Consider the following 14,576-nt stretch of genomic DNA (forward strand, 5'->3'; position numbering starts at 1 on the left):
CAAGGGAATTAAATTTTAATTCCAATGAATAAAAGAGGTGGGAAAAAAGTCACAATAAAGTTCTACATTATAGCCATTAAATTAAAGCCAATTAGTTTTCAGAGTCTTTTAAAAATATACCCAATAATTCATAATCTTTATGTGCCCGAGAACTTCTTACCAACAAGTATTTCTCTTGTCCATACACATAAACAGTGTTAATCGCATAGTAGGATTTATGATCATCACGAATTTTCTTCTGCCTCTGAAAACCACCAAAAATTTCAATATTTACATTAAAATATTACAGTAACTAGTTGTCATCGATACGTATACATGTGGGTCTGTCATAAACAAAAGGGCATTCTTCACTACACTATGTATTATTGATCGGTACAAAGGGGATATTGATTTTATGTTTCTTAGTTCTTAATGCCTAAGACAAAAGATGCATTTGCTCAGCAAAAAGTGAAAGCAATAGCTAAAAAGGAAGTAAACTATATTATTGAAACTGTATTCCAGAGCCGCCTGCTGGCAATTCTCATTATACTACAATTCCATCTGACATGAGACTCATCTGGAAATACGTCAATCTCCCTACTCAAAGCAGTAGTCAGAATTAGATTTCAGCATTCGATTTGAAGTCTTTACTGTGTATTTATTACTTCATGCCAAGCACAGTTAGGGCTTTCACATGTGTATTCATTCAATCCTAATCTAAACTCTGGTTTAAAAAAAAGACAAATGACAGCTAACATCAAAAAAGCAAAGATAGGGTGGTGAACACAAAGTACAATATACAGATAATGTATTATAGAACTGTACACCTGAAACCTATATAATTTTATTAACCAATGCCACCCCAATAAATTCAAGAAAAAAGATAAAAGAAATAACGTATACTGAAAATAAACAAGCAAACAAAGAAAAATCCAGTTCAGCAGGATTATTGTTACACTTTATATTGTACTTGACTAATATGCATAGGTCGCTGAGTTCTAGTAATCATCTAAAAAGGTTAATGACTATAAGGAATTATGTAAACTCATGACTATAAGAATTTGCTGGATAAAATTATATTTCCTGAGAATTCTCACCATTAAGTTTCTTCCAAGAAGAGCCTGAAGAACTCCACTCTTCCCACAGTTTTTCATCCCAATTACATTACATCTGAACACATTTCTTTGAGTCTGTTTTTTCTGAAGGTCTATCTTTTTATCTCTTGTTACTAAAAAGAAAAAAAAACACCCACGAATTATGTACCACTGAGATTTACTGAGCCTCTATTTTATCATCGGCAAAAGAGGGTATTGCTACTTATCACTTCTATCAATAAACAAACATACTGTATGCCAGTCAAGCTATATGTGAAATAAAGTACTAAATATAAAACAGAAGGGCCTCACTTAGTGGAAAGGATGCACTTCTGAAAGTTGGCTATAAAAGAAACGCCTAGTAACCAAACACAATTTATTTAATCATAAAATAAGTAATACATTCTTGTAAGGAAAATGATATCCCCAAAATGAATTAAAATTACATAAATATAGCCAAGATTATAATTCATCTATTTTTTTGTCTGTGATGGGTTACTGTCATAATAAGTTACACACTAAAAGGCGCTCTCTCAACTCTGCACTCCCTTGGATCCACACACGGTAGAGGGAGGTAAAGGGATGTGCACTCTCGGGTTGGCTGGCCTTTGCAATGTAAATCTGTAAGAGGCAGGCCAGAAAGCAGTGCTGGATCAGCAGAACCATGGGGCATCTTCCTGAGGAAAAGAGACCTCCTCAAGCTGGAGCTAAAGATTCGACTTGAAACAAAGTTCACCAGAGGCAAAACACTGAAAATGATTTTAAAAAACCACACAATAGTTATGGATTAGTTAAATAAGTTATAGAACATCCATATGATGACACATTACTTAGCATTAAAGATATATAAAAGTCTACATGGTGATACAGAAAGATATCCACAGTATTTTTTGCTGCATGAAAAATACCTAATGCTGGCTAGCAACTCGTTCCTTCCTCTTTGATGATGAATTAAAATACTATCTAATTGGTTAAGGGTGTTAAAGGGTACTTGCTCTGTCAATTTAAGAATGGTTGTCTTGCCCTGGCTGATTTGGCTCGGTGGTTAGATCATCGGCCCGCAGAACCAAAGAGTTCGATTTTTGTCAAGGGCATGTACCTCAACTGTGGTTCGGTCCCGGCCCTGGTTGGGGTCATGAAGAAGGCAACCAGTCAATGTGTTTCTCTCACATCGATATCTCTCTCTCTCTTTCTTTCCCTCCCTCCCTCCCACTCTATCTAAAGATAATTGGAAAACTATCCTCGGGTGAGGATTAAAAAAAAAAAGAATGGTTGTCTTCACCTTGGCCCATGCTTAGTGGTTAGTGTCGGCCCAAGAACTGAAGAGTCACAGGTTCAATTCTCGGTCAAGGGCACGTGCCTGGGTTGCAGGTTCTATCCCCCACCCTGGCTGGGGGTATGGGGGAGGCAAGCAATCGATGTTTCTCTCTCCCCCTCTCTTTCTCTCTCTCCCCCTCTCTCACCCCTTCCCTTCCACTCTCTCCAAAAATCAATGGAAAAAATACTCAAGTGAGTATTAACAAAAGAAAAAAATTGGTTGTCCTCTTGTGCTGGGGTTTGCTGTAAGATATGGCATTTTCCCCCAACCAATTAGGATATACGAAACTCTCTCTCTTTTTCTTAATCCTCACCTGAGGACATTTTTGCATTCATCTTCAAATAGGGTGGGAGGGAAAAAGGGAGGGAGAGATGAAGGAAGAGAAAGAGAGAAACATCGATGTGAGAGAGACACATCGACTGGCTGCCACCCACATGACCCCAACCAGGGCCGGGGACAAACTGCGACCGAGGTATGTGCCCTTAGCAGGAACCAAACCTGGGACTCTCTGGTCTGCAGGCTGATGCTCTAATCGCTGAGCCAAACCGGCCAGGGCGGATGTAAGGAACTCTTAAAATATCAGTTCCCTAATGTGTTATTTCCATATCAATGGGTTTTCTTTAAGTGGAGGACATTGCTTGGCAAGAATTACAAGATCTTCAAAAAATCTATTAATGTGAAAAATGGTTACAAAGCTGAGAGATGTACAATCAGTTCAATACCAGGATCATGTATTCATATGCATTGTTTTCAATGTTCAGAGAAAATTAAACACAAGACAAACTATACTTTTAATGCCCATGGCTCTCCCTGATTTTCATCAGTAGAGTAATCTCAGGAGTAAACTAGACGTAAAACCTCTGCTCTTTCTTTATGGATAAATAGTAAAATCAAGCATCTCAACTCAAAAGAAATAATCAAATGACATGGAAAACAATTAAGAGTGTAGACATGCAAGACTAGCAAAGATGTTTATGTTCAATCTTTTTACATATGAAAGTGGAATCTTAAAATTTTTTCAAATTTTTTTTTACTCATTTGTATTTAGATTCTTACCTGTAATGGCTGAAGCTTGAGACTCTTGTTCAGTCAATATTGAATAGCCTAAGTAGCCCAAATACTCCAGGCACCGCTGTACATCTAAATAGGTCGTGAGCCTAGGAAACAGAAGAGTTTAAAATGTGAAAAGCTCCGCCCGGCTGGTGTGGCTCAGTGGTTGAGCGTCAACCCATGCACCAAGAGGTCACTGGTTTGATTCCCGGCCAGGGCACAAGCCCAGGTTGTGGGCCCGATCCCAGTGGGAGGCATGTAGGAGGCAGCCAAACCATGTACTCTCTCATCGACGTTTCTATCTCTCTCTCCTTCTACCTTCCCCTCTCTTTCTAATATTAATAAAGAAAAAAAAATTTTTTTTTTAATGCGAAAAGTTCTACCCGGTTGGTGTGGCTCAGTAGACTGAGTGTCCTCTCATGGAATGAGAGGTTTCAATTCCCAGTCAGGGCACATGCCTGGGTTTCAGACTCAATCCCCAGTAGGGATGTGCAGGAGGCAGCCGATCAATGTTTCTCTCTGACATCGATGTTTCTGTATCCCTCTCCCTTCCTCTCTCTCTCCAATATATATATAAAAGAAGAGCCCGGCCAGTGTGGCTCAGTGGTTGAGCACTGACCTATGCACCAAGAGGTCACCAGTCCAATTCCCATTCAGGGCACATACCCAGGTTATGGGCCAAATCCCCAGTGGGGGGCATGCAGGAGGCAGCCAAACGATGTTTCTTTCTTTCTTTCTCTCTCTCTCTCTCAAAAATTAAAAGAAAAAAAATTCCAACAGCTCCAATAATTTTACCACCAGATCCAGATAAGTTTTGTTAGATACTTTACTTTCCCACGTGCCCAACCATGTTTTTTCCTACAGTGCCGTTCTTAAGACAGAGAAGGGAGGAGAGCGCAAGGTGTGGGGGTTCCTGTCCCACTCCACCTGCCCAGAGAAGAAGGCCACGGAGATCAGCAGCGAGGCTGCTGGTAAAATCTAGAGCAAGGATTTTTTAATATAATTTGCTTCCCAAATTATATAGCATACTGCAAATATAGGCTAGTTGACTATTTAATGATAATTAAGTGTAAAAAGATTTGTGAAAGGAGCAAAAATAATTGAAAGGTACTTGAAATTAGTTAGCCTTTTTATGATTTAAAAAAAGAAGAGCCCTGGCCGGTTTGGCTCAGCGGTTGGAGCATCGGCCTGCGGTACAGAAAAAAAGAACAGATTCAGGTGTGAAGAAAGACTCACCAAGACTAACATAATTATGTCATCACACATGACCAGAGTATTTCCTTAGCACTCCAGATACAATGTCAACTAGGTTGTACTCAGACTGTAGATGGACCCTAAGAGTGCATGAAAAACAAACAAAAACCCTTAAATTTTAAGTCTTCAGTGCCAAGTAAAAGATGCTCTCCCCATATTCTGAAGGTGTAAAAATTGTGCAATAGCAATGATGTTGCCAATTCTCTTAGTCAAAAAGGATTAAAATTTAGCTCACTTTTTAATGTAAGACTTATTACTGTTTCCCTGTACATCATCCTAAAGCAAACAAATCCCTTTCTGATAAATGTATAGCACATCTAAAGTTCACCTTAGAGATAGCAACACTATATAAATCCTGCTTATTTTGGTGGAAACTTAGTAAGATCTGAAAAACTTAAAAAATGATCAATGTAATGCACTGTGATTTTTTTTTTTTTATCCTCACCCAAGGACATTTTAAAAAATATTTTGTTCAGATAGAGTGGGAGGGAGGGAGAGAGAGAGAAACATCAATGTGAAAGGGACACATAGAGTGGCTGCCACCCACACGACCCAACCAGGGCCAGGGACAAACTGCTACCGAGGTATGTGCCTTTAGCGGGAACTGAACCCCTCTCCAGACCGCAGGCCAACTGCTGAGCCAAACCGGCCAGGCATGCACCATGATTTTAAACTAGAGGAAACAGAGGAGCTCTATACTCACGTCCACTGGGAAAGGAATCCCTGGTAGGTTATCCAGCCTCTTTCATTTGTACAAACTGTGTTATTCACATCTGGACCCCAAGGTATGTAAGGGAAAACTTTAAACAAATCTTTAAGCTCATCAGGTGACAAAGCACAGTCTCTATCCTGAAGATACACAAGGAAGTATACACAATGTTCAGATATCTAAGAAAATAATTCCCAACACAAAAACCCCCTGGAGTCTAGTAAAGCTATGCTTCTAAAAACTAACACATGAGAAGAAATTTTACATCTCATCAAGAAATTTCTTACATGTATTTAAGAAAACTTATACAAGAGGCTATAGAAACCAGACTTTTCCATCTTGAGAAAACAATAAAAGTAAATAAATTTTAAAAAGTATTTTTGCTAGTTCAACTTCAGAGAGTTTAAACAGTTTTTGGCTATGTGACATGAGTACCCCACAGCCAAAGGAACAGAGATAAATCACTCACTGAAAAGTATTTTATCATGGAAAATTACAGCTAAGAGCTTACCAAATCATGCTTGTCAAAGATGCTTTGAAGAAACAAATATGCATGGTGATTTAACTCAGTAGTGCAATCAGAAGGTATTTTTAGCCTATTGATGAGAAAAATTTAAGAATAAAACAGATCATTAATCAAATATTAAAATTTAATTTAAGTAATGAATATAAAACTACAAGTCTTTTTGTGGAATAACCCCATTTATCTCTTTGCTGGGGCCATCCAGACCTCCCAGGGAAAGTCTCTAGAGTGGCATGGCAATCTCATGGGTCAAAATAATGCATATTCCCAGCTGACGTGTAAAGTGTTCATAAAAATCTGAAGGGTAGGTTGAAATAAAAATTTTTACAAATAATACTGATTAAGCCATAATGGGTTTGTTCCACCTATGGAAACAAATTATAAAGTATGTCAAAACTGTAATGAGTTGAAAATTATGTAAAGAGATGTTATTTCTGCCTGTTATTGACCTTTTGGATCCACCCTAAATTTAATTCAATAAACATTTATCAAATGCACCGAGGTCAGTACCGGGGACACTGATCTCTACCAGGAACACCAGACAGGCTTCCTACCTGTAAGAAACCATATTCAAGTAGGAGATGGACCACAAACAGATAACCTCACTATCTCAACACAACGAGTGCTGAGTATGGGTAAACTAAGGATGCTCCAGGAGCCCACATGAAATGGAACGTCTCTGGCCTGCAGGTGGGAAGGTGTCAGCACTGCTGAGAGACACTGTCACCTAAATTGAGACTTGAAGGATAAGAGGCATTAATTAGGTTGAGGGGAGAGGGAGGGAGAGTGAAAATACCATGGGCAAAAGCCTTAAGTAGAAAACATGATTGGTGGACTATAAATAGTTTCCTCTTTACTTCGGAACAAAGGCAGGGAGTGAGCATGGGCAGATCATGAATGACCTCATATACCATGTTAAGAAGCTTGGGCTTTATCCTGTCCAGAAGGGAAGTGCATGACCAAATCTGTATTTATGTCTATTAATCTAGCAACAGTGTGAAGGACAGAGGCAGAGTTTAATAAGAAAGCAAGAAAGACTCAAGTGGTGGCTATTTTGCAGAAAATTCAAGGCAGAGAACATATTTTGCAGGAAATTCAAGGCAGAGAACATAGACACTGAAAGGGATAATAGTGTAGGCCACAAAACCAAAAGAGATGGAGTTTCCTCACTGTCATACTTAAGAAAGCAATACGCAGCCCCTTGTAGAATTTCTCTATCCAAGTAAAGGGCACAGAAAAGAAAACTTGAAAGGGTCCTGGGACAAATTCATTCAATATAGATTCATTGAAAAAATCTGGAATACTATTTGAGCCACGATTTAATAACTTTGACGAGAGGTATCAAGTTAGAACCAATTAATGGACCAGGAATCCAAACAGAAAGAACTTTGCTTCCTCAATGATGGGGGAAGGAAAAAACAACAAAGTCTTTCTGAACCCTTACACAGAGAGTCAGGGATGCTGTATTAAAATAAACAAGGACAACATGAAGATTACATGTCGCTGAAAGAGTGAAGAAGAAGGGCCGAAGCCTCGAAGGCCCGGTCTCAGGAAGTTACTTCTCTGTTACAGGAGTGACATCCTACTGCAAGGCAGTCTCCTGCTTTGGGGTGGCACTGGGCCCATTTTTAAGCAAACAGAATGTAAACACAGCACCATCTAAAGAAAAATAACCACAAACAGACTGCTTGTTTAGGAAAAATACTTATTTTATCCTGAGCTAAGAACAGGCAATAAACCTTACAGAGGAGAAAGACTAATGGGAAAGAAAAGTTAACCAATATACTTCTCATCTCTTGACTTCAAAAATAGTTTGTCTAGCATCTTTTAAAGTTTTCCTCAGTAAAATGAGTTTTAAAAAATACTTGTATTTTCCATGAGAAGAAAAAGAAAAGTTTGAGCCATTCTATAAATCAGTGGCTCTCCACTGGAGATGATTTCACTCCTGAGGAAACATTTGGCGATTTCTAGAGATGCCAGACATTTCTGGTTGCCACGGATTAGGGAGGAGGTGTTCCCAGCATCTAAGGATGTGCCTGAACATCCTATGATGCATGGGACAGACTCTACAGCAAAGAATTATCCAGATCAAAATGTCAATAGAACCGAGGTTGTGAAACCCTGTTATAAACCACCTCTCTATTAATCTGAATTATTCCTGAGGACCCCAAAGCCTACCTACGTGCTAAATAAAACTTTAAAATACTTGGCAAATGAAATCGATTAGAAATCCAAAGGTACATACAAGGGGAATAAATACTCAGGTGTCAAATCCAGATCATCATCATAACCAAATCTTCGAAGCACAGTCCAAGTAGTTTCATGTCTCCCTCTCTGGATAAAAAGTGTGTGTAAAAAAAGAAAACCTGAAACACAATGAATTAGTAAATAGAGCTGATCTGAGAAACGGTACAGTCACATGGGAGAAAAGCATGTAACACACAATGGCAAGCACTACATTCATAAACATATGCTTACTAATAAACATATTGCTAATAAACATATTGAGGGTCAAATCAAAACAAAATTCACAAGTGTCTCAATAAAAACAGAGCTGATTTCAGAATGATTTCATATATACACCCAGGTCAGCAAGAGATGGCACTGGACAAAAGGGCCAAAAACATATCCCAAGGAATATACCGACATTCACAAAAATTTAGGATAAAAACAAAGGGAATTGTTTTATAGATCTTTGTGTTTTATAATGAAAAATCTTGGTTTTCAATTTCACTTAGTATTTTACTGTGGTTCTGTCATGCATTCTGCAAGGAACATTTTGTATCTGGAAAGTCTGACTCATAGACAGACAAAATGTCTTCCCTAAAAATAATTTATACTGAAAGGATGCTTATGAGTCGGGAGAACTTTAAGATAAATTTGTTTGTTCCAGAAATCTCTTTCTTTCAGGTGGACTTCTGCATTCCTGAGCTCCAACCAATTTTCCCTACCTCTAACTTATGCTGACAGTAAAAATAACTATCCCCACCAAATTGCCCATCTCTTCCAACGCCTACATATCCAAGTTAGATTTTAGGTATATGAGTAGATACTAACATTTCCTTAAAGTATAAATAATGCCATCAAGACCTCACTTTATGCCCAAATTCAAAACCATTAAGTTCAAAAGGGGAAAAACACCCTTCGCCCACCTTTCAGTGTCAATCCACTGTCCGCCACACCATCACTTATATGTTTTCTGACTACATTCTTGACATCTTCCAGAGCCTGAGGAGCTAATGGAGTGTTGAAACAAATCCTCTAGCAAAACAAAGAAACAAACATACAAAATCAGCACTACAACCACAAATAGTATATAAAAACAGTAATCTATCTACAAAGCAATATTAAAGACAATGAGCTGCAACCAAAGGAAACAAATTCTAAATTAGGATAGTCTCTGTCTTCTATTATTTATGCAAAACATGTCATACTTAGAAGGAAAGAAACTTGCCCTACTCTCTCCATCACACTTTTAAAACAGAGGGCTCTTTGCAAAGCTACATTATACAAAAAAAAAAAAAAAAGAAAAGAAAAGAAAGAAAATTAATCCAGAGTGCAGAGTTCAAGTCACCCTTAATACACTCATTGTGTACCATGAAATAATGCTAAAAAAAAGTCTCCCCAATTCTTACACACAAGAGTGTTTTATACCCTAGGCAAAGACTTAAATCACTTGATGTGAAAGACGGTTTTACACAAAGGAGACTCAAGTTCATCAGCATATCATTGATTAAGCTCATATATTCTTATAGCTTTTCTCAGCCCCCCTCACCAAAAACAAAACAAAAGCAAGATATGAAATGTTAGAAAAAGAAGAGGCTACCTGAAAGAAGTTGAGCTCAGCATCACTGAGTGTGCCATCATTGTCTTGATCGGATATTTTAAATATGCGAGTAAGGGCTTTTATGCAGGCTGGTTTCATCTATAAATCATTGAGAAAAGAAACAGTCATTGTAATTAAAATAGTTGAATTTTTAAATGATTTTCATAAGTAAGGCTAAGAATAATTCTGATTATTCTCACTGTCAAATACATAACATCAAATAACAACCAACATGAAAAATGAACTAGCCGGCCAGTGTGGCTCAGTGGTTGAGCGTAGACCCATGTACCAAGAGGTTGCTGTTTTGATTCCCGGTCAGGGCACATGCTCAGGTTATGGGCCCAACCCCCAATGGGGGGTATGCAGGAGTTGGCCAATCGATGTTCTCTCTCATGGATGTTTCTATCTCTCTCCCTCTCCCTTCCTCTCTATCTAAAATCAATAAAGAAAAAATATTAAAAGAAAAATGAACTAAAGCAAAGCCATTTACCTTTTTTTTTAAATGCTTACCTGAGAACATTTTTCCATTTATCTTCAGATAGAGTAGGAAGGAGGGAGAGAGGGAGAGAGAAACATCAATGTGAAAGAGACACAACCAGCTGCCTTCCACACGACCCTGACCAGGGCTGGGGATGAACCGCAACCGAGGTACGTGCCTTTGACCAGAATCGAACCCACGACTCATAGGTCTGCGGGCCAATGCTCTAACTGCTGAGCCAAACCGGCCAGGGCAACTTTTATGCTCAAACCATTTTTTTTTTGGTACGTGCCCCTAGCGGAAACCGAACCCGAGACACTCTGGTCCACAGGCCGACGCTCCAACCGCTGAGCCAAACCGACCAGGGTTATACTCAAACCATTTTAAGTAAATAAGGACCAATATTTGAAATGGTCAAACTCTTCCCTCATGACCACAAATCCTCCAAGGACAGGCAAAACAGAAGTTCATCTTTAGAGAAGATTCGTTCTTCCGATCATATAAAGAAATATTTATTTATTTATGCCCTCCTTTATACCATACAGAATTTCAGTGGATTTATAAAACTACTTAGGGCCCTGGCCAGTTTGGCTTGCGGACCAGAGTGTCCAGGGTTCAGTTCCCACTAGGGGCACGTTCCAAAAAAAAAACTACTTAGGGCTTTCCTTCCTAACTTCTGATTTAAAAAAAAATTTCAGCTTTAGCCCGGCCGGTGTGGCTCAGTGGATTGAGCGTCGTCCCATGGACTGAGAGGTCCTGGCTCAATTCCCGGTCAGGGCATATGCCCAGGTTGCAGGTTCAATCCCCAGTGGAGGCATGCAGAAGGCAGCCAATTGATGTTTCTCTCTCTCATCGATGTTTCTATCTGTCTCTCTCTCTCCCTTCCTCTCTCTCTAAAATCAATAAAGAAAAGAAAACAGCCCTGGCCAGTTTGGCTCAGCAGTTAGAGTGTCGGCCCGCGGACCAGAGAGACCAGGTTCGGTTCCTGCTAAGGGCAAGTACCTCAGTTGCAGTTTGTTTCCAGCCCCAGTTGGGGTTGGGTGGATGGCGACCGGTGGATGTGTCTCTCTCATATTGATGTTTCTCTCTCTCTCTTCCTCCCCCTCTCCCACCTGCTCTATCTGAAGATAAATGCAAAAGTGTCTTCAGGTTAGGATAAAAAATAAATAAAAAACAAAAACAAAAAATTGAGAATAGAGGGAATTCAATATATCACTAGGCTAAGGCCTCTCTATAGAGAAGTAAATCTCTATAGTATGAGACTGTTTCCCAAATTTCCTTGATCATAAGAATCAGAATGCAATCTGTGCTTTTAACAAGTACACCTAGTGACTACTGTGAGGCAAATTTCAGAAATTCTGGATTAAGAGTAAATTAGAAAGAAGCATTCCAATTAAGGAATAGTAAGCCAGGATTAAGTAAATCAGGGTCAGATTAAGGGATAACTCAGATTAACTGCTTATACCCGAGGTCAGCACTTTTTCTGTAAAGGGCCACAAAGCAAATAACCAATAGGCAAAATCAAGAATGTCATGGAGCCCTGGTCGGTTTGGCTCAGTGGTTAGAGCATCGGCCTGCGGTCTGGAGAGACCCGGGTTCGGTTCCCGCTAAAGGCACGTACCTTGGTTGCGGTTTGTCCCCGGCCCTGGTTGGGTTGTGCGGGTGGCAGCCACTCGATGTGTCCCTTTCACGTCGATGTTTCTCTCTCTCTCTCTGTTCCTCTCTCTCCCTCCCACTCTACCTGAACAAAAAATGGAAAAATGTCCTCAGGAGAGGATAAAAAATAAATAAAATAAAATAACTCACAATCAACCTAAGTTGGTCCAACCTGTTAAGAAAAAAAAAAGAATGTCATGGAGCCCTGGCCTGTTTGCTCAATGGTTAGAGCGTTGGCCTGCAGTCCAGAGAGTCCCGGCTTTGGTTCCCACTAAGGGCATGTTCGGTTGCAGTTTGTCCCCAGCCCTGGTTGGGTTGTGTGGGTGGCAACCTGTCGATGTGTCTCTCTCACGTCAATGTTTCTCTCTCTCTCATCTTCCCTCTCTCCCTCCCGCTCTATCTGAAGATAAATGCAAAAATGTCCTCAAGTGAACATAAAAAAAAAAGAATGTCATGGAGGTACTAATACAGCAAGGGAGAATACAAGAGAGAATAAAATTTCCACAACATTTTTATTGATGAAACGTAACAGTAACAGTATAAATTTGCTCTATAGGTCTGCTAACAAGAAGAATGACAATCTTCTTAGAGGGTTAACATTTTGCTAAATTGGGGTTCAAGATTAGTATTCCCTATCATAAAAATTGATAGCAAATGTGTATGTGTTAATGCTGATCTGTAAGATTTTACATATTCTATCTTTGAAATAGGTCTTTTTGCAGTTACACACTGCCAGTACTGACACATATCCATACACATACACATATAACTTTAATGGGCACATTCAATGTTTGGGAAGTGTTTACAGAATTATATTAGATTCTTTTTTTTACTTTTGCCTGTTAGCATGTCATTACCCTGCAGATTAATGAGTTCCAAGTGAAGGCTAGGCGGAGGCTCCTCCACTGCATAGTTAAATGGAGTATGAAATATGGAAGTTTCCTTTGCACTTGCACTGATGTTGGAACTGTGGTTTGGGCTTAGAACACACAATTGCTTTGCCAACTAAAAATTGATTTTTTTCTTTTCTTCTTTTGGCATGACAGGTAAAGCACAGAAAACGAAATGAAACGTCACAGCACAGTGATACACTGAAATACTGTCAAGTTATGGCTGTGTCAGTGCAGTGAGCGGTGTGCCAAGCAGCACTTCCGCTGTGCACATCAGCACTGAGAAGTGACCACACACAAGCTCTGCTGCAAGTACTCAACTCTGCCCGTGTACCGGGAAAGCAGCCAAGGAATGAGCATGGCTGTGTTGCAACAGAACTTTATTTATGAATGATGAATTCTAAATATCATAAAATTTTCCTATATCACAAAATATTATTCCTTTTGATTTTTTTCAATCATTTAGAAAAAGGAAAATGTATTCTTAGCTCATAGGATATAAAAAAAAAAACAAGTGGCAGCCCTGGCTGGTTTGGCTCAGCGGTTAGAGCATCGGCCTGCGGTCCAGAGAGACCTGGATCGGTTCCTGCTGAGGGCACGTACCTCGGTTGCAGTTTGTCCCCGGCCCTGGTTGGTCATGTGGGTGGCAGCTACTCAATGTGTCCCTTTCACATCGATGTTTCTCTCTCTCTCTGTTCCTCTCTCTCCCTCCCACTCTACCTGAACAAAAAATAGAAAAATGTCCTCGGGTGAGGATAAAAAAGAAACACACAAAAAAAACAACAAGTGGCAGGCCAAATATAGCCATGGGGTCAGTCAGCTAACCACTCACTTCTCCTGAAAAAAAATCTACAACTTTTTATTTCTTAAAAACTCAAACAGTAAAAAGACAAATAACTCAAGGAAAAGACAAATATCTCAAAGAAAATATACAAATGGCCAATAACCACATGAAAAGCTGAACAACATCATTAACCCACAGGGAAATGCAAATGCAAACAATAGTGAGCTATCACTCACACCCACAAGGAGGCTACAGTAAATGAAAACAGGTGCAGGGGAGGGAATGAGTGCTGGCAAAGATGTGAAGAAACTAGAACCTTCATACAATTTAGTGGTTCCTCAGTAGGTTAAATGTAGAATTACCATGTGATCTAGCAATTTCATTCCTAAATATACACTCAAAAGAATTAGAAACAGATGTTCAAACTTGTGTATTAATGTTTATAGCAGTTCTATTCACAATAGCCAGAAAGTGGAAACAACCCAAAAGTCCACCAACAGATGAATGGATAACAAAATGTAGAATATATCCACACAATAAAGTATTTAGCCATTTAAAGAAATGAAATGCTGATACATGCTACAACATGGATGTACCCTGAAAACATTACACTATGTGAAAGAAGCCAAACACAAAGACCACATGCTGTATGATTCCATTTATATGAACTGTCCATAGAAGGCAAATCCATACAGACAGAAAGTATATTACTATTTGCCAAGGGCTGGGGGGATGGGGGTGACTAATGGGTACAGAATTTCTTTTTTGGGGTGATGAAATGTTCTGGAATTAGACAGTGGTGATGAACACACAACTGTGTGAATATAATGGAAACCACTGAATTGTACACTTTAAAAGGGTGAATTTTATGGCATGTAAATTTTAATTTAAAAAGTAATTAGTTTTAAAAGTATATGGCAAAATATTGTTAAAGTTTAGATATTTCATTAAGAAATTACTGTGTTTCTTAACTATGAAACAAAAAGGAGTATTCAAGTTATATTACATGTTGTAA

At 39.1% G+C, this 14,576-nt stretch overlaps 1 protein-coding gene across 8 annotated transcripts in view; it reads right to left on the bottom strand.

The window, feature by feature from the left end:
* The window catches only part of RHOT1 (ras homolog family member T1), a 65,287-nt gene that overhangs the window by 18,826 nt on the left and 31,885 nt on the right, over positions 1-14,576 (bottom strand). For all 8 annotated transcript variants that reach the window (XM_036267989.1, XM_036267987.1, XM_036267986.1 and 5 more), the window contains 8 exons: positions 9,754-9,852; positions 9,080-9,188; positions 8,173-8,293; positions 5,916-6,000; positions 5,399-5,544; positions 3,448-3,548; positions 1,077-1,207; positions 161-244 (listed from right to left, as the gene is read on the bottom strand). In XM_036267989.1, the coding sequence (XP_036123882.1) occupies positions 161-244; positions 1,077-1,207; positions 3,448-3,548; positions 5,399-5,544; positions 5,916-6,000; positions 8,173-8,293; positions 9,080-9,188; positions 9,754-9,852 (876 nt within the window). The remainder of the gene's footprint in view (positions 1-160; positions 245-1,076; positions 1,208-3,447; positions 3,549-5,398; positions 5,545-5,915; positions 6,001-8,172; positions 8,294-9,079; positions 9,189-9,753; positions 9,853-14,576) is intronic.

Source organism: Molossus molossus, unplaced genomic scaffold (genome assembly GCF_014108415.1).
Source record: "Molossus molossus isolate mMolMol1 unplaced genomic scaffold, mMolMol1.p scaffold_m16_p_19, whole genome shotgun sequence".
Lineage (NCBI taxonomy): Eukaryota > Metazoa > Chordata > Mammalia > Chiroptera > Molossidae > Molossus > Molossus molossus.